The 20601-nt window shown below is 53.2% G+C and overlaps 1 protein-coding gene across 1 annotated transcript in view; it reads left to right on the top strand.

Annotated features, from left to right (window-relative positions):
* Positions 1 to 20601, top strand: part of LOC119968055 (sarcoplasmic/endoplasmic reticulum calcium ATPase 1-like) — a 33992-nt gene that overhangs the window by 9126 nt on the left and 4265 nt on the right. Inside the window, exons 2-6 of the mRNA XM_038801154.1 lie at positions 3295 to 3312; positions 8301 to 8383; positions 15606 to 15710; positions 16662 to 16800; positions 17513 to 17690. Of these exons, the coding sequence (XP_038657082.1) occupies positions 3295 to 3312; positions 8301 to 8383; positions 15606 to 15710; positions 16662 to 16800; positions 17513 to 17690 (523 nt within the window). The remainder of the gene's footprint in view (positions 1 to 3294; positions 3313 to 8300; positions 8384 to 15605; positions 15711 to 16661; positions 16801 to 17512; positions 17691 to 20601) is intronic.

The following is a 20601-nucleotide window of genomic DNA, read 5'->3' as shown; positions in this document are numbered from 1 at the left end:
AGTGTAGAGGAAGCTTTACTCTGGATCTATCCCCGTGCTGTACCTGTCCTGGGAGTGTTTGATGGGGACAGTGTCGAGGGAGCTTTACTCTGGATCTATCCCTGTGCTGTACATGCCCTGGGATGATTTGATTTGATCACTGGGTAATGAAATGAAAATCGCTTATTGTCACGAGTAGGCTTCAATGAAGTTACTGTGAAAAGCCCCTAGTCGCCACATTCCGGCGCCTGTCCGGGGAGGCTGGTACGGGTAATTGTTGGTGGTGGGGACCTACACGATCCTTGTCTGGATTGTCTTCTCTGGGCCCCGTGTTCCGTGTTGAGTTGCTCGCAGTCTCTGTGACGCTGTGTTTTGAGCAGCGTGTTGAATTCCCAGTGTGCAGCTAATTGGTACAAACAGCTCTGACAGGAGTGCTGTCGCTGTGCTGTTCACTGATGTTGATTTGCTCTCTGGCTTTCCCCAGTGCCCTACGAAGAAGCAGCCTGTGTGCTTATCTCTGGGTAATTCGCTGTGTTGTTGAGCTGCATGTGTGATTGACAAAATGTTAGCTCGTGTGCGTGAGCATACTCAACGTGGAAAATGTTAGCTCCCATTAGTGTCTATATCTGTGTGTAGCTGAGTACTGGTGTGTGAAATAGTGTGCTCGTGTGTCTGGAAGCTGCATGGTTAGCACACGTGTGTATGCATGGACTGTTGGCATATCTGCATTTTGCCATGGGCCCCCACGTGTGTTGATGCATGTGTGTGAGGCATTGTGCATTCCACATGTTTGGAGCATGTTGGTGTCTCTATATTTATGCATGTATTGTGGCATGTTTGTAAATTTGTCAGTATGTTGTAGCATGTTTTCATAGGTGTTTGTAGACGAGTGTGCTGTGGTGTATTGGCGTTTATGCATGTGTTTGTATGTTTGTGCCTATGTTGTGTTTTTGCGCCTGTAGTCTCTAGTTTGGTATGTTTGTGGACAGCATGTTGACATGTTTGTATATTTGTCTGCCTTGTAGTGTGTTGACGTGTGTGTTGTATCATGTTGGTGTTTTGTACGTTTGTCTGTAGCATGTTGAAATGTTTGCATATTTGTCATTGTTGTGGTGTGTATGTGTTGTAGCGCGGTGTATGTGTTGTAGCGCGGTGTATGTGTTGTAGCGCGGTGTATGTGTTGTAGCGCGGTGTATGTGTTGTAGCGCGGTGTATGTGTTGTAGCGCGGTGTATGTGTTGTAGCGCGGTGTATGTGTTGTAGCGCGGTGTATGTGTTGTAGCGCGGTGTATGTGTTGTAGCGCGGTGTATGTGTTGTAGCGCGGTGTATGTGTTGTAGCGCGGTGTATGTGTTGTAGCGCGGTGTATGTATTTTTGAGCGTGTGGTTTATCTCACCATGATTCTCACTGATAATGGTCCAACTCACTGAGTGAGCTGACAGAGATAGATAGGTTCTTGATTAATAAGGGGATCAGGGATTATGGGGAGAAGACAGGAGAATGGGGATGAGAAAAATATCAGCCATGATTGAATGGCGGAGCAGACTCGATGGGCCGAGTGGCCTAATTCTGCTCCTATGTCTTATGCTCCTTTATTCAAGAAACATCTCTGCACTTCCAATGCTGAATTGCAGTCAGAGAACGACAGAAAAATAGTACAGAAGAGGCCCTTCGGCCCATCGAGTCTGCATGAAATGCACCTGACCTGCCTCCCTAATCCCATTTGCCAGCCCTTGGCAAAGTCTGTCAAGTGCTCATCCAGGTACTTTGTAAAGTATGTGAGGCAACCCGCCTCTCCCACCCTCCCAGGCAGTGCGTTCCAGACCGTCACCACCCTTTGGGTAAAACATGCTATCCTCAAATCCCCCCTAAACTTCCCGCCCCCTCACCAACTCCAACTCCTTGCTTTTGTAATCTCTGCCTCATTTGATCAAGGCAAGTGCCCTATTAACCTGCCCTTCTGCCTTCAGAGATATATGGACAAACCCACCACAGTCCCTTTGTTCCTCGAAACTTCAGAGTGTCAGTGTGACATACGTCGAAAAATAGATACGTGGGCGAAAGGGTTGGGTTAGAAACACAACACGACATGTAACAATCGTGTAGCAACAAGAAAATAGACAGACCGTAGCAGCAGGAGTTTAAAAGGAAGGTGATGTTGAGGGATCTGGGTGTCCCAGTGTATGAATCACAAACGGCTGGAGGACAGGGGCAGCGAGTCATTGGGAACGTCAACAATGTTATTGTTTATTGGGAGGGGAATTGAATATAAAAGTCGGGAGGATTTGCTTCAGTTGTCCAGGATATTAGGGAGAGCACATCTGGAGTAGTGTGGACAGAATCCGTCTCCTTATTGAAGGGAAGATGTCAATGGGTTGGAACCTGTTCAGAGACGGTTTCCCGGACTAACACCAGGAACGGGCGGGGTGTCTCCTGAGGGAAGGGTGGAGAGGTTGGGATTGTATCTGCTGGAGTTGATCAGACCGAGAGGAGACTTGACCCAAACCTTTCAGAGGCTGAGGGGTGTTGACAGGGTGGATGTGGAGAGGATGTTTCCTCGTGTGGGGGGAATCTAGACCGAAGGGAGGGGTCACTGTTTAACAATAAGGGGTCGCCCATTCCAAACGGAGATGGGGAGGAATGTTGCCTCTCAGAGGCTGGTGACTCTCCGGAACTCTCTTCCACAAAACGCAGCGGGAGCAGAATCTGGGAATATTTTTAAGGCAGAGCGGGAGAGATTCCCGATTAATGAGGGGGGGTGAAAGGTCATCGGGGGGTCAGCAGGAATGTGGGGTCGAGGTCATAATCAGATCAGTCACCATCTTCCAGAATGGCAGCCCCGAGGGGCAGAGTGGCCTCCTGCTGCTCATCCGTATATTCGTGAAATATAATTGAAATTACAAACCGCTACACCACCTGTAAACTTCCCTGCGGAGCTGAATCGTGTACGGACTTGGGGCTACATCAGTCCCGTCTCGCCGGAATTCAGTCAGTTGAACTTGAGAGATGCTTAGATCGCGCTGGCCCCGTCAGGGTCCGAAATTGGGCAGACGGCCTGGGCAAATTGCCCGACTGGTTGGTCGGATTTCGAGCTCTGGGCACTGTGTCGTGTACCTGGCCGCTCTCTCACAGGCTGGGGGTTGGTGGTGGTGTCTGGGGGGTGGGGTGGGGTGGTTGGGGGGGGGGGGGGGGGGGGGGCACCCTTTCACTGACCAATGAATGACGTTTCATTGCCGGTGTCTCGTTGCTGTGCGCTGCAGCTTCTAATGCCTTCTCTCTCTCCTTTTCCATGTGACTCCACCTCCTGCCTACCCAGAGCTGCCAGCGGAAGAAGGTATGAAAATCTCTAACCTCGTGTGGTGACATAGATCAGACTCGTAGGGACTTAATAAATCGAGGCGGGTTGGTCCCATCGAAGCTGCTCCACCCGTCAATACGATCATGGCTGATCTTGGCTCCAACTCCATTTCCCTCTTCCTCCCCTTCACATGTCCCTGAGACAAAAAGCTGTCTTCAATGTATCCCATGCTGCAGCATCCACAACCTTTTGAACAAAGTGATTTCTCCTCATCTCATCCCTCAGTGATCGACCCCATTACTCTGAGACGGTGTTTCACATTCCCCGGCAGTGGAATCAATCTCTTGCCTCTTGTTAATCTCTGTAGGCAACTCAACCCCTTCCCCAGCCTGTTACACAGGAACAGGAGGAGGCCCCATTCAGCCCCTTCTCCAGCCTGTTACACAGGAACAGGAGGAGGCCCCATTCAGCCCCTTCTCCAGCCTGTTACACTGGAACAGGAGGAGGCCTCATTCAGCCCCTTCTCCAGCCTGTTACAATGGAACAGGAGGAGGCCCCATTCAGCCCCTTCTCCAGCCTGTTACACAGGAACAGGAGGAGGCCCCATTCAGCCCCTTCTCCAGCCTGTTACACAGGAACAGGAGGCCCCATTCAGCCCCTTCTCCAGCCTGTTACACAGGAACAGGAGGAGGCCCCATTCAGCCCCTTCTCCAGCCTGTTACACAGGTACAGGAGGCCCCATTCAGCCCCTTCTCCAGTCTGTTGGGAACAGGAGGCCCCATTCAGCCCCTTCTCCAGCCTGTTACACAGGAACAGGAGGAGGCCCCATTCAGCCCCTTCTCCAGCCTGTTACACAGGAACAGGAGGAGGCCTCCTCCAGAGAAGACCCAGTCCTCTCTTTGTGATCTGGATTTGGAGCTGTGATCATGTTAAATGCTGCTCCTTCCAAGGCCAGTTTATTCTTTTGAAAGGCTTGGTGGCCGGAATGTAAGCGGATTACATCTGATGTGGTCCAACCAGAACACACAACCCACCCCGTTCCTGCCCGCCCCGGGTCACTGAACCCTCATCTCCACTTTCAGATGTGCTCCCGGGAAGGCGGGAGAGCTCTGCCGTTTGTTTAATCTTTCCCGGGATGTTGGCAGGGCTGGCATTTGTTCCCATCCCGAATTGCCTCTGCGACTGAGCGACTCCCTTCGCCCTTTCAGAGGGCGATTCAGAGTCCTTGGCTCATTGAGTCGGCTCGATGAGAGATTGATCAGCTTGGGGCCCATACTCTCTGGAGTTTAGAAGGATTGGAGCAGATCTCATTGAGGTATACAAGATGCTAAACGGTGTGGATAAAGTAGCCGTCGAGCGGATGATTCCTCTCGTGGGGCAATCTAAATCGAGGGGCTGCAGTTTGAGGATGAAAGGTAGCAAATTTAAAACCGAAGTGAGGACTAGTCTCACAGGGCCATGAATCTGTGGAACTCGCTACCCCAGAGTGGAATGAATGCCATGACAGTGAGTAATTGTAAGCAGGGGATAGACCAGGGGTGGGCAAACTTTTCCGTGCAAGGGCCACATTCAGAAATTCACAATTTTAAAGGGCCGCATTGTATATTAAGTAAAATAATTAATATTTAAAATAGCCAAAATAAAAGGTTTTTAAAGAAAAAAAGCAATTAATTTTTATAAATTAATATTTTAAAGTAGAAACTTCACATGAAACACATGTTGTGCCGAGCAATGATCACCCTACTCAAGTCAACGTATCCACCCTATACCAGTAACCCAACAACCCCTCCCCCCCCAATTAACATTAAATTTAAAAAAAAAAACATTTTTTTTTTAATGACTTGATCTTGGTGGGCCGCATAAAGACCTTTGGCGGGCCGCATGCAGCCCGTGGGCCGTAGTTTGCCCACCCCTGGGATAGACAGATCAGTAATGGGTTGAAGGGCTACGGAGAACGGGCGTGAAAGTGTAGTTGAGGCCGAGATTAGTGTCACCGTATTGAAAGGCGGTGCAGGCTCGAGGGGCTGAATGGCCTCCTGCTCTTGTGTTCTGCATTGCGGTGGGTCCGGAGTCACGTGTAGGCCAGACAGGTTAAGAGCGGCAGATTTCCTCCCCTAAAGGACATTACCAAATCACATCGGCTTTTGCGACAATCGATGATAGTTTGATGGTCACCGTTGCTGAGGCCAACTTTATAACTCCAAACTTTATTCATTGAATTAAGATTGCACCAGCTGGCGGGGTGGGATTTGAACCCCTGATCCCGAGAGAGGCACAGTCACAAATTCTGAGCAACAAGAGCACTATTATCCCAAAACCTTATTTATACCACGTCCAAATCAGGCACGTTCCTTCCAACTGAGGTCACTAGATAATGATCAGGAGCAGGAACCCTGACTGATTTACCCTCTCTCTCTCTAACCCAGGGATCACTGGACAGTGATCAGCAGCAGGAAACCTGGCTGATTTCCCCGCTCTCTCTCTCTCTAACCCAGGGATCACTGGACAGTGATCAGCGGCAGGAACCCTGGCTGATTTCCCCGCTCTCACTCTCTCTCTAACCCAGGGATCACTGGACAGTGATCAGCGGCAGGAACCCTGGCTGATTTCCCCTCTCTCTCTCTAACCCAGGGATCACTGGACAGTGAGCAGGAGCAGGAACCCTGGCTGAGTTCCCCTCTCTCTCTCTCTCTCTCTCTCTCTCTCTAACCCAGGGATCACTGGACAGTGATTAGGAGCAGGAACCCTGGCTGATTACCCCTCTCTCTCTCTCTAACCCAGGGATCACTGGACAGTGATCAGGAGCAGGGACCCTGGCTGATTTCCCCCCTCTCTCTCTAACCCATGGATCACTGGGCAGTGATCAGGAGCAGGAACCCTGGCTGATTTCCCCTCTCTCTCTCTCTCTCTCTCTAACCCAGGGATCACTGGACAGTGATTAGGAGCAGGAACCCTGGCTGATTACCCCTCTCTCTCTCTAACCCAGGGATCACTGGACAGTGATCAGGAGCAGGGACCCTGGCTGATTTCCCCCCTCTCTCTAACCCAGGGATCACTGGACAGTGATCAGGAGCAGGAACCCTGGCTGATTACCCCTCTCTCTTTCTAACCCAGGGATCACTGGACAGTGATCAGGAGCAGGAACCCTGGCTGATTTCCCCACTCACTAACCCAGGGATCACTGGACAGTGATCAGGAGCAGGAACCCTGGCTGATTTCCCCTCTCTCTCTCTCTCTCTAACCCAGGGATCACTGGACAGTGATTAGGAGCAGGAACCCTGGATGATTTCCCTCTCTCTCTAACCCAGGGATCACTGGACAGTGATCAGGAGCAGGGACCCTGGCTGATTTCCCCTCTCTCTCTCTCTAACCCAGGGATCACTGGACAGTGATCAGGAGCAGGAACCCTGGCTGATTTCCCCGCTCCCTAACCCAGGTATCACTGGACAGTGATCAGGAGCAGGAACCCTGGCTGATTTCCCCGCTCTTTCTCTCTCTCTCTAACCCATGGATCACTGGACAGTGATCGGGAGCAGGAACCCTGGCTGATTTCCCCTCTCTCTCTCTCTCTAACCCAGGGATCACTGGACAGTGATCAGGACCAGGAACCCTGGCTGATTTCCCCCCTCTCTAACCCAGGGATCACTGGACAGTGATCAGGAGCAGGAACCCTGGCTGATTACCCCTCTCTCTTTCTAACGCAGGGATCACTGGACAGTGATCAGGAGCAGGAACCCTGGCTGATTTCCCCACTCTCTAACCCAGGGATCACTGGACAGTGATCAGGAGCAGGAACCCTGGCTGATTTCCCCCCTCTCTCTAACCCAGGGATCACTGGACAGTGATCAGGAGCAGGAATCCTGGCTGATTTCCCCTCTCTCTCTAACACAGGGATCACTGGATAGTGATCAAGATCAGGAACCTGGCTGATTCCCCTCTCTCTCTAACCCAGGGATCACTGGACAGTGAACAGGAGCAGGAACCCTGGCTGATTTCCCCGCTCTTTCTCTCTCTCTCTAACCCATGGATCACTGGACAGTGATCGGGAGCAGGAACCCTGGCTGATTTCCCCTCTCTCTCTCTCTCTCTCTAACCCAGGGATCACTGGACAGTGATCAGGAGCAGGAACCCTGGATGATTTCCCTCTCTCTCTCTAACCCAGGGATTACTGGACAGTGATCAGGACCAGGAACCCTGGCTGATTTCCCCCCTCTCTAACCCAGGGATCACTGGACAGTGATCAGGAGCAGGAACCCTGGCTGATTACCCCTCTCTCTTTCTAACCCAGGGATCACTGGACAGTGATCAGGAGCAGGAACCCTGGCTGATTTCCCGCTCTCTGTAACCCAGGGATCACTGGACAGTGATCAGGAGCAGGAACCCTGGCTGATTTCCCCTCTCTCTAACCCAGGGATCACTGGACAGTGATCAGGAGTAGGAACCCTGGCTGATTCCCCCTCTCTCTCTAACCCAGGGATCACTGGACAGTGATCAGGAGCAGGAACCCTGGCTGATTTCCCCTCTCTCTAACCCAGGGATCACTGGACAGTGATCAGGAGCAGGAACTCCTGGCTGATTTCCCCTCTCTCTCTCTCTCTAACCCAGGGATCACTGGACAGTGATCAGGAGCAGGAACCCTGGCTGATTTCCCCTCTCTCTGACCCAGGGTTAGAACATAGTTCTCTGTGCCTGATGAAACCTTTCACCTGCCCATTAGCTTCTGCAGTTCTAATTCTGATTCCTTCAATTGATGAACATGGAAGAAAGCTTTGCTTGTGTGTGGTAATGGATTGCTCTCTCTCTTTGTCTCTCTCGCTCTCTCCCTCCCTCTCTCTCCTCTTTTTCACCCTGTTCCATCCCCTCCTGCTCTGGTCCTTTGCACCTTGCTTGACTCTCACGCCCTGCACTCGCCCCCTTCTGCCCTGCCCCCACCCCCTGCCTCTGACTTCTCCTCCCCTCGCTGGGTCCCTGCATGCCCTCTCCCTCTTTCTTCCCCCCCCCCCTTTTTCTCATTCTCTCTTCAGGCAAGTCTCTGTGGTCTCTGGTGCTCGATCAGTTTGAAGATTTACTGGTGCGGATATTGCTGCTTGCTGCCTGCATCTCTTTCGTAAGTACAGCGATCCACTCAGTTCAGCTCCCTTGGGCTCTGCAGCTGGTTGCAAAGCGTAGGGGAAATTGCGACCCCGACGGCCAACGCTGCTCGTCATAGAGTCAGAGCAGCACGGGACGAGCCCATTCCCGCAGCCACGTCCTCGCTGACATTGGTACCACTCCCCCAGAGCCCGGCCAGTTTCCATTTGAAATCCTTCACCATCTCTGCTTCAACCCCTGTCGTGGACAGCGACTCCCCTCACTGTGCAGATTTCTCCCTCACAGCCCGCTGCCTCATGTCTGGGTGGAGGGAACGTTACTCTGTTTCTAGCCCCTTACTCTACCAGCCCCGGGAGTGTTTGATGTGGAATGTGTAGAGGGAGGTTTACTCTGTATCTAACCCCGTGCTGTACCTGTCCTGGGAGTGTTTGATGGGGACAGTGTAGAGGGAGCTTTACTCTGTATCTAACCCCGTGCTGTACCTGTCCTGGGAGTGTTTGATGGGGACAGAGTAGAGGGAGCTTTACTCTGTATCTAACCCCGTGCTGTACCTGTCCTGGGAGTGTTTGACGGGGGCAGTGTAGAGAGAGCTTTACTCTGTATCTAATCCCATGCTGTACCTGTCCTGGGAGTGTTTGATGGGGACAGTGTAGAGGGAGCTTTACTCTGTATCTAACCCCGTGCTGTACCTGTCCTGGGAGTGTTTGATGGGGACAGTGTAGAGGGAGCTTTACTCTGTATCTAACCCCGTGCTGTACCTGTCCTGGGTGTTTGATGGGGAGAGTGTAGAGGGAGCTTTACTCTGTATCTAACCCTGTGCTGTACCTGTCCTGGGAGTGTTTGATGGGGACAGTGTAGAGAGAGCTTTACTCTGTATCTAACCCCGTGCTGTACCTGTCCTGGGAGTGTTTGATGGGGACAGTGTAGAGGGAGATTTACTCTGTATCTAACCCCGTGCTGTACCTGTCCTGGGAGTGTTTGATGGGGACAGTGTAGAGGGAGCTTTACTCTGTATCTAACCCCGTGCTGTACCTGTCCTGGGAGTGTTTGATGGGGACAGCGTAGAGGGAGCTTTACTCTGTATCTAACCCCGTGCTGTACCTGTCCTGGGAGTGTTTGACGGGGACAGTGTAGAGGGAGCTTTACTCTGTATCTAACCCCGTGCTGTACCTGTCCTGGGAGTGTTTGATGGGACAGTGGAGAGGGAGCTTTACTCTGTATCTAACCCCGTGCTGTACCTGTCCTGGGAGTGTTTGATGGGGACAGTGCAGAGAGAGCTTTACTCTGTATCTAACCCCGTGCTGTACCTGTCCTGGGAGTGTTTGATGGGGACAGTGTAGAGGGAGCTTTACTCTGTATCTAACCCCGTGCTGCCCCTGTCCTGGGACTGTTTGATGGGGACAGTGTAGAGGGAGCTTTACTCTGTATCTAACCCCGTGCTGTACCTGTCCTGGGACGGTTTGATGGGGACAGTGTAGAGGGAGCTTTACTCTGTATCTAACCCCGTGCTGTACCTGTCCTGGGAGTGTTTGATGGGACAGTGTAGAGGGAGCTTTACTCTGTATCTAACCCCGTGCTGTACCTGTCCTGGGAGTGTTTGATGGGGACAGTGCAGAGAGAGCTTTACTCTGTATCTAACCCCGTGCTGTACCTGTCCTGGGAGTGTTTGATGGGGACAGTGCAGAGAGAGCCTTACTCTGTATCTAACCCCGTGCTATACCTGCTCTGGGAATAGTGTTTAGTGTGCTTTACTCTGGCACACTCTGGACCAATGCTCAAAGACGACAATTTCCTTAAATGGAAATGGGTTGGGTGTGCCGTGTGGGAATGGGCCTCGTCTTTATTTCCCTCTGAATTTACCTGAAGATCGGGCATTAGCTGGCTTTCTGGAGCTGTGAGAATGATAGTTGAAATGGAAGCGGGGAGTGGCCTTGAAGGAAGTGGCGAAAGGGGAGTGGATTGGTAGCTGACAAAGTCCCAGCAATTTCCAGACCGGTCCCTTTGATGTCCGACATTGGGGCTGTGACACAGCCTCCTGGAGAATCCGCAATCCCCACGCCACCCCCTGGGCAGGGCCAAGCATGGCTGGGCAGGGCATGGCCGGGCAGGGCATGGCTGGGCAGGGCCGAGCATGGCTGGGCAGGGCATGGATGGGCAGGGCAGGGTCGGGTAGGGCCGAGCATGGCTGGGCAGGGCAGGGCAGGGCATGGCCGAGCATGGCTGGGCAGGGCCGGGTAGGGCATAGCATGGCTGGGCAAGTCCGGGTAGGGCCGAGCATGGCTGGGCAGGGCAGGGTCAGGCTGGGTAGGGCAGGGCATGGCTGGGCAGGGCCGAGCATGGCTGGGCAAGGACGGGTAGGGCCGAGCATGGCTGGGCAGGGCTGGGCAGGACCGGGCTGGCGCTTACCCACACAACTGGTCAAACGTCCAGGAATGCTCTGCCCCTGTGGCTGAGCGGCAGGGATCCCAGTTCCGTGTTCTCAAAGGGTTAAGGGAGTGTTGGAGTTTGAGTGTGTCTGTGCTGGAATGTGCTTTAATAAACACACCAGATTCAGAGCGGCAAAGGGACGGTGCATGAGAAGCAGTGAACTTTCTACCAGCCACTGAGTCATCGGCCAGGCATTGGGGGGTGGGGAAGGCACAACATTAAATTGCATCTCAAACATTCGCAAACCTACTGTGTTTAGCTAGACCCCGTTGGGTAATTGAGAACATTCACAGAGCAATTTAAAGTTATCTCTCTCAGACCCCATATCAACTGGCTGTGAAGACCAAACCCGAGCCAAAAGAAATCTTTCCCGTTCACGCCCACTCACAATCCCAATGGACCCAAACTCCTTACCGTTCACTCCCACTGTACACAATCCCAATGGACCCAAACTCCTTACCGTTCACTCCCACTGTACACAATCCCAATGGACCCAAACTCCTTCCCATTCACTCCAACTGGACACAATCCCAATGGACCCAAACCCCTTCCCGTTCACTCCCACTGTACACAATCCCAATGGACCCAAACCCTTTCCCGTTCACTCCCACTGTACACAATCCCAATGGACCCAAACCCCTTCCCGTTCATTCCCACTGTGCACAATCCCAATGGACCCAAACCCCTTCCCGTTCATTCCCACTGTGCACAATCCCATTGGACCCAAACCTCTTCCGTTCACTCCCACTGTACACAATCCCAATGGACCCAAACACCTTCCCGTTCACTCCCACTGCACACAATCCCAATGGTCCCAACCCCTCCCCGTTCACTCCCACTGTCCACAATCCCAATAGACCCAAACCCCTTCCCGTTCACTCCCACTGTACACAATCCCAATGGACCGAAACACCTTCCCGTTCACTCCCACTGCACACAATCCCAATGGTCCCAAACCTCTTCCCGTTCACTCCCACTGTGCACAATCCCAATGGACCTAAACCCCTTCCCGTTCACTCCCACTGTGCACAATCCCAATGGACCCAAACCCCTTCCCGTTCACTCCCACTGTACACAATCCCAATGGACCCAAACCCCTTCCCATTCACTCCCACTGTACACAATCCCAATGGACCCAAACCCCTTCCCGTTCACTCCCACTGTCCACAATCCCAATGGACCCAAAGTACACTCCCTCAGTACTGACCCTCTGACAGTGCGGCACTCCCTCAGTACTGACCCTCTGACAGTGCAGCGCTCCCTCAGTACTGACCCTCTGACAGTGTGGCACTCCCTCAGTACTGACCCTCTGACAGTGCGGCACTCCCTCAGCACTGACCCTCTGACAGTGCGACACTCCCTCCGTACTGACCCTGTGACAGCGCAGCACTCCCTCAGTACTGACCCTCTGACAGTGCGGCACTCCCTCAGTACTGACCCTCTGACAGTGCGGCACTCCCTCATTACTGACCCTCTGACAGTGCAGCACTCCCTCAGTACTGACCCTCTGACAGTGCAGCACTCCCTCAGTTCTGACCCTCTGACAGTGCAGCACTCCCTCAGTACTGACCCTCTGACAGTGCGGCACTCCCTCAGTACTGATCCTCTGACAGTGCGGCACTCCCTCAGTACTGACCCTCTGACAGTGCAGCACTCCCTCAGTACTGACCCACTGACAGTGCGGCGCTCCCTCAGTACTGACCCTCTGACAGTGCAGCATTCCCTCAGTACTGACCCTCTGACAGTGCAGCACTCCCTCAGTACTGACCCTCTGACAGTGCAGCACTCCCTCAGTACTGACCCTCTGACAGTGCGGCACTCCCTCAGTACTGACCCTCTGACAGTGCGGCACTCCCTCAGTACTGACCCTCTGACAGTGCAGCACTCCCTCAGTACTGATCCTCTGACAGTGCGGCACTCCCTCAGTACTGACCCACTGACAGTGCGGCGCTCCCTCAGTACTGACCCTCTGACAGTGCGGCACTCCCTCAGTACTGACCCTCTGACAGTGCGGCACTCCCTCAGTACTGACCCTCTGACAGTGCAGCACTCCCTCAGTACTGACCCTCTGACAGTGCAGCATCCCCTCAGTACTGACCCTCTGACAGTGCGGCACTCCCTCAGTACTGACCCTCTGACAGTGCAGCACTCCCTCAGTACTGACCCTCTGACAGTGCCGCACTCCCTCAGTACTGACCCTCTGACAGTGCAGCATCCCCTCAGTACTGACCCTCTGACAGTGCGGCACTCCCTCAGTACTGACCCTCTGACAGTGCGGCACTCCCTCAGTACTGACCCTCTGACAGTGCAGCACTCCCTCAGTACTGACCCTCTGACAGTGCAGCATCCCCTCAGTACTGACCCTCTGACAGTGCAGCACTCCCTCAGTACTGTGTTGTGCGGAATGTGATTGAATGAGAACCAAAATTGATGCGGCTTCTGGATTTTAGTTGTGCTCTGTCTATAAACTGTGCATGGCTGGGTTTTGAGTTATTCCTGGAGTTTAGTTTTCTAACCATTCATGTCCTGCTTCCCCGCCCGCTTCTCCGAGGGTTGGACCGTTTCACGTAGTCCCCAAGGTTAGCCTAAATTCCCAGACCTCTGTGGCCCCTGCTCCCCGCCCCATACTACACAGGCCAACTGTGGGAACCGTGGCTCCAAATTAAACACTTCCTGTCCAATCGAGATAAACTTTCCCAACTCTCCGGGCTGCTGAGCTTCCGTCAGGAATGTTTGGATCGGGATGTTGTTTTTTTTTAAAGAAATATAAACAAGCTGAGAGGAATGTGTTCTTGGCCCTCTCATGGACATTGCTGATCTCACAAAAAACTCCCAAAAGGCCCCTAGCTCATTACTCTCTGTCCTGGCTCACACTCCACATTTATATACAACGCGAGCATCAAACACTCCCCGGACAGGTACAGCACGGGGTTAGATACAGAATAATGCTTCCTCTACACTGTCCCCATCAAACACTCCCAGGACAGGTACAGCACAGGGTTAGATACAGAGTAAAGCTCCCTCTACACTTTCCCCATCAAACCACTGTCCCCATCAAACACTCCCAGGACAGGTACAGCACGGGGTTAGGTACAGAGTAAAGCTCCCTCTACACTGTCCCCATCAAACACTCCCAGGACAGGTACATCACGGGGTTAGATACAGAGTAAAGCTCCCTCTACACTTTCCCCATCAAACCACTGTCCGCATCAAACAGTCCCAGGACAGGTACAGCACGGGGTTAGATACAGAGTAAAGCTCCCTTTACTCTGTCCCCATCAAACACTCCCAGGACAGATACAGTACGGGGATAGATACAGAGTAAAGCTCCCTCTACACTGTCCCCATAAAACACTCCCAGGACAGGAACAGCACGGGGTTAGATACAGAGTAAAGCTCCCTCTACACTGTCCTCCAAACACCCCCAGGAAAGGTACATCACGGGGTTAGATAGAGTAAAGCTCCCTCTACACTGACCCCCATCAAACACTCCCAGGACAGGTACAGCACGGGGTTAGATACAGAGTAAAGATCCCTCTACACTGTCCCCATCAAACACTCTCAGGACAGGTACAGCACGGGGTTAGATACAGAGTAAAGCTCCCTCTACACTGTCCCCATCAAACACTCGCCGGACAGGTACAGCACGGGGTTAGATACAGAATAATGCTTCCTCTACACTGTCCCCATCAAACACTCCCAGGACAGGTACAGCACAGGGTTAGATACAGAGTAAAGCTCCCTCTACACTTTCCCCATCAAACCACTGTCCCCATCAAACACTCCCAGGACAGGTACAGCACGGGGTTAGATACAGAGTAAAGCTCCCTCTACACTGTCCCCATCAAACTCTCCCAGGACAGGTACATCACGGGGTTAGATACAGAGTAAAGCTCCCTCTACACTTTCCCCATCAAACCACTGTCCGCATCAAACACTCCCAGGACAGGTACAGCACGGGGTTAGATACAGAGTAAAGCTCCCTTTACACTGTCCCCATCAAACACTCCCAGGACAGATACAGTACGGGGATAGATACAGAGTAAAGCTCCCTCTACACTGTCCCCATAAAACACTCCCAGGACAGGAACAGCACGGGGTTAGATACAGAGTAAAGCTGCCTCTACACTGTCCCCATCAAACACTCCCAGGACAGGGACAGCACGGGGATTAGATACAGAGTAAAGCTCCCTCAACACTGTCCCCATCAAACACTCCCAGGACAGGTACAGCACAGGGTTAGATACAGAGTAAAGCTCCCTCTACACTGTCCCCATCAAACACTCCCAGGACAGGTACATCACGGGGTTAGATACAGAGTAAAGCTCCCTCTACACTGTCCCCATCAAACACTCCCAGGACAGGTACAGCACGGGGTTAGATACAGAGTAAAGCTCCCTCTGCACTGTCCCCATCAAACACTCCCAGGACAGGTACAGCACGGGGTTAGATACAGAGTAAAGCTCCCTCTACACTGTCCCCATCAAACACTACCAGGACAGGGACAGCACGGTGTTAGATACAGAGTAAAGCTCCGTCTACACTGTCCCCATCAAACACTCCCAGGACAGGTACAGCACGGGGTTAGATACAGAGTAAAGCTCCCTCTACACTGTCCCCATCAAACACTCCCAGGACAGGTACAGCACAGGGTTAGATACAGAGTAAAGCTCCCTCTGTACATGTCCCCAGCCTGTGCTCCCTGATGAAACACTGGATGTTCCTTTGTCCGCAGCATTGTGTTACACTCTTGCTGCTTGTATGTTTGACCCTCCGTTAGTCTGATTTGAATTCATCTCTTGTTCCCTCAGGTGCTGGCCTGGTTTGAGGAAGGAGAGCAAACTATCACCGCGTTTGTGGAACCATTTGTCATTCTGTTGATCCTCGTAGCGAACGCTATTGTGGGCGTTTGGCAGGTACTGAGGAGAGACTAAGCATCAAGATTTTAGTTATTATTTGATGTAATGTCTCCATGGGGAAATCAGCCAGGGTTCCTGCTCCTGATCACTGCCCAGTGATCCCAGGTTTAGAGAGAGAGAGGGGAAATCAGCCAGGGTTCCTGCTCCTGATCACTGTCCAGTGACCCCTGGGTTAGAGAGAGAGGGGAAATCAGCCAGGGTTCCTGCTCCTGGTCACTGTCCAGTGATCCCTGGGTTAGAGAGCGGGGAAATCAGCCAGGGTTCCTGCTCCTGATCACTATCCAGTGATCCCTGGGTTAGAGAGAGAGGAGAAATCAGCCAGGGTTCCTGCTCCTGATCACTGTCCAGTGATCCCTGGGTTAGAGAGCGGGGAAATCAGCCAGGGTCCCTGCTCCTGATCACTATCCAGTGATCCCTGGTTTAGAGAGAGAGAGGGGAAATCAGCCAGGGTTCCTGCTCCTGATCACTGTCCAGTGATCCCTGGGTTAGAGAGAGAGGGGAAATCAGCCAGGGTTCCTGCTCCTGATCACTGTCCAGTGATCCCTGGGTTAGAGAGAGAGAGGGGAAATCAGCCAGGGTTCCTGCTCCTGATCACTGTCCAGTGATCCCGGGGTTAGAGAGAGAGGTGAAATCAGCCAGGGTTCCTGCTCCTGATCACTGTCCAGTGATCCCTGGGTTAGAGAGAGAGAGGGGAAATCAGCCAGGGTTCCTGCTCCTGATCACTGTCCAGTGATCCCTGGGTTAGAGAGACAGGGGAAATCAGCCAGGGTTCCTGCTCCTGATCACTGTCCAGTGATCCCTGGGTTAGAGAGACAGGGGAAATCAGCCAGGGTTCCTGCTCCTGATCACTATCCAGTGATCCCTGGGTTAGAGAGAGAGAGGAAATCAGCCAGGATTCCTGTTCCTGATCACTGTCCATTGAAATCTCATTGAATTACCTTATTTCAGGAAAGGAATGCAGAAAATGCAATTGAGGCATTGAAAGAGTACGAGCCTGAGATGGGCAAGGTATACCGGCAAGATCGGAAGAGTGTCCAGCGGATAAAAGCCCGCGATCTCGTTCCTGGGGATATCGTCGAGGTGGCAGGTATGGGCTTACTGCGGGCTTGCATCTGTGTGTGTTTGTTAGGGGGGCAGAGCAGAGTTGTGCACTGTATGTAGGGCGTGCTGCACTGTCAGAGGGTCAGTACTGAGGGAGTGCTGCACTGTCAGAGGGTCAGTGCTGAGGGAGTGCTGCACTGTCAGAGGGTCAGTACTGAGGGAGTGCCGCACTGTCAGAGGGTCAGTACTGAGGGAGTGCCGCACTGTCAGAGGGTCAGTACTGAGGGAGTGCTGCACTGTCAGAGGGTCAGTACTGAGGGAGTTCTGCACTGTCAGAGGGTCAGTACTGAGGGAGTGCCGCACTGTCAGAGGGTCAGTACTGAGGGCGTGCTGCACTGTCAGAGGGTCAGTACTGAGGGAGTGCCGCACTGTCTGAGGGTCAGTACTGAGGGAGCCGCACTGTCAGAGGGTCAGTACTGAGGGAGTTCTGCACTGTCAGAGGGTCAGTACTGAGGGAGTGCCGCACTGTCTGAGGGTCAGTACTGAGGGAGCCGCACTGTCAGAGGGTCAGTACTGAGGGAGTTCTGCACTGTCAGAGGGTCAGTACTGAGGGAGTGCTGCACTGTCAGAGGGTCAGTACTGAGGGAGTGCCGCACTGTCAGAGGGTCGGTACTGAGGGAGTGCTGCACTGTCAGAGAGTCAGTACTGAGGGAGCCTGTCTGCCACTAACTCTGTTTCGCGTCTTTCTGCTTCCTCAGTGGGAGACAAAGTGCCGGCTGATATACGACTCACTTCCATCAAATCGACGACTCTCCGCGTGGACCAGTCTATCCTCACAGGTGCGTTTTGGCAAGAAGTAAGGAATTTGCGCTCTGAATTCCTTTGTATCCACCTGGTGACCGAGGTGGAGAGTGGCAGAATTAGTTGGGAAAGAACGTGCAAAACATCTCTCCCTTTATTCCACTGTCACACTCCCAGCCCCAACAACTCTCCCTATCTCTGTAACACTGCCACTCCCTGCACCCCTCCCGATCTGTAACCTCCTCCAGATCCTGCACCCCTCCCTATCTCTGTAACCTCCTCCAGCCCCTACAACCCTCCCTATCTCTGTAACCTCCTCCAGCCCCTACACCTCCCTATCTCTGTAACCTCCTCCAGCACCGACAACCCTCCCTATCTCTGTTACCTCCAGACCCTACACCCCCTCTCTATCTCTGTAACCTCCTCCAGACCCTACACCCCTTCCCTATCTCTGCAACCTCCTCCAGACACTTCAACCCTCCCTATCTCTGTAACCTCCTCCAGACCCTACACCCCCTCTCTCTCTGTAACCTCCTCCAGCCCCTACAACCCTCCCTATCTGTAACCTCCTCAAGCTCCCAAACCCCTTCCTATCTCTAACTTCCTCCAGCCCCTACACCCCTCCCTATCTCTATAACCTACTCCAGCCCCTCCAACCCTCCCTATCTGTAACCTCCTCCAGCTCCTACACTCCCCTCCCTATCTCTGTAACCTCCTCCAGCTCCTACACCCCTCCCTATCTCTGTAACACTGCCACTCCCTACACCCCTCCCTATCTGTTACCTCCTCCAGCTCCTGCACCTCTCCCTATCTCTGTAACTTCCTCCAGCCCCTACACCCCTCACTATCTCTGTCACCTCTTCCAGTCCCTACAACCCTCCCTATCTGTAACCTCCTCCAGCTCCTACACCCCCCTCCCTATCTCTGTAACCTCCTCCAGCTCCTACACCCCCCTCCCTATCTCTGTAACCTCCTCCAGTCCCTGCAACCCCCCTATCTCTGTAACCTCCTCCAGTCCCTGCAACACTCCCTATCTCTGTAACTTCCTCCAGTCCCTACAACCCTCCCCATCTCTGTAACCTCCTCCAGTCCCTACACCCTTACCAATCTCTGTAACCTCCTCCAGCCCCTACACATCCCTATCTCTGTAATCACCTCCAGCACCGACAATCCTCCCTATCTCTGTAACCGCCTCCAGCCACTACAACCCTCCCTATCTCTGTAACCGCCTCCAGCCCCTACACCCATCCCTATCTCTGTAACCTCCTCCAGTCCCTACAACCCTGCCTATCGCTGTAACCTCCTCCAGCCCCTACAACCCTCCCTATCTCTGTAACCTCCTCCAGCCCCTACACAGCTCCCTATCTCTGTAACCTCCTCCAACCCCTACAACCCTCCCTATCTCTGTAACCTCCTCCAGCATCGACAACCCTCCGTATCTCTGTAACCTCCTCCAGCCCCTACAACCCTCCCTATCTGTAACCTCCTCCAGCTCCTACACCCCCTCCCTATCTCTGTAACCTCCTCCAGTCCCCACACCCCTCCCAATCTCTGTAACCTCCTCCAGCCCCTACAACCCTCTCTATCTCTGTAACCTCCTCCAGCCCCTACACCCCCTCCCTATCTCTGTAACCTCCTCCAGTCCCCACACCCCTCCCAATCTCTGTAACCTCCTCCAGCCCCTACAACCCTCCCTATCCCTGTAACCTCCTCCAGACCCTCCAACCCTCCCTATCTCTGTAACGTCCTCCAGCCCCTACAACCCTCCCTATCTCTGTAACCTCCTCCAGCCCCTACAACCATCCCCATCTCTGTAACCTCCCCCAGCCCCTACAACCCTCCCTATCTCTGTAACCTCCTTCAGCACCGACCACACTCCCTATCTCTGTAACCTCCTCCAGCCCCTACAACCATCCCCATCTCTGTAACCTCCCCAGCCCCTACAACCCTCCCTATCTCTGTAACCTCCTCCAGCACCGACAACACTCCCTATCTCTGTAACCTCCTCCAGCCCCTACAACCCTCCCTATATCCGTAACCTCCTCCATCCCCTACACCCTCCCTATCTCTGTAACCTCCTCCAGTCCCTACACCCCTCCCTATCTCTGTAACCTCCCCCAGCTCCTACACCCCTCCCTATCTCTGTAACCTCCTACAGCCCTCCCTATCTCTGTAACCTCCTCCAGCCCCTACACCCCTCCCTATCTCTGTAACCGCCTCCAGCCCCTACACCCCTCCCTATCTCTGTAACCTCCTCCAGCCCCTACACCCCTCCCTATCTCTGTAACCTCCTCCAGCCCCTACACCCCTCCCTATCTCTGTAACCACCTCCAATCCCTACACCCCTCCCTATCTGAATTCCTCTGCACTCTAAACACCTTGAGCATCTCCTGATCTCTATCGTCGCACCATTGCTGTGCACGCCCTGGGGCTGTGAACTGTGGATTTCCCTCTCCACACCTCTTTGCTTCTCTCTCTCTCTCTCTCTCTCTCTCTCCCTGTCTTTCTTTCACTCCCAGTTGTGATTCCCATCTCAAAACATTCCCTGTCGCTCGTCGAAATCTCCTTTGTGTCTGCTGAACCCCTCCCAACGTTTTCCACGGGTGAGAGATGCCATCGAGGATTGGCAGCGGTGTTACAGTCCGCTCCGCTGACCGGTCTCGGCTCGATGGGCCGAGTGGCCTCCTCCTCCTAATCCCTACGTCCTCAGTGCGCGACACGGACGTTTTAAGTGTTTCCCCCAAATGCGGCGCTTGCAAACTTGCCACGGAAGCCGTGGCGGCCGCTGTCTCTCCCGGGATGGAAATCTCATCAAGGCGGTCTGCCAGGGGCAGCACGGTGGCCTAGTGGTTAGCACAACCGCCTCACGGCGCCGAGGTCCCAGGTTCGATCCCGGCTCTGGGTCACTGTCCGTGTGGAGTTTGCACATTCTCCCAGTGTCTGCGTGGGTTTCGCCCCCACAACCCAAAAATGTGCAGAGTAAGTGGATTGGCCACGCTAAATTGCCCCTTAATTGGAAAAATGATTGGGTACACTAAAAAAAAAT

Source organism: Scyliorhinus canicula, chromosome 6 (genome assembly GCF_902713615.1).
Source record: "Scyliorhinus canicula chromosome 6, sScyCan1.1, whole genome shotgun sequence".
In the NCBI taxonomy this organism is placed as follows: domain Eukaryota; kingdom Metazoa; phylum Chordata; class Chondrichthyes; order Carcharhiniformes; family Scyliorhinidae; genus Scyliorhinus; species Scyliorhinus canicula.
Note: the sequence above shows the minus strand (reverse complement) of the source record. Positions and strands in the feature narration are given on the sequence as shown.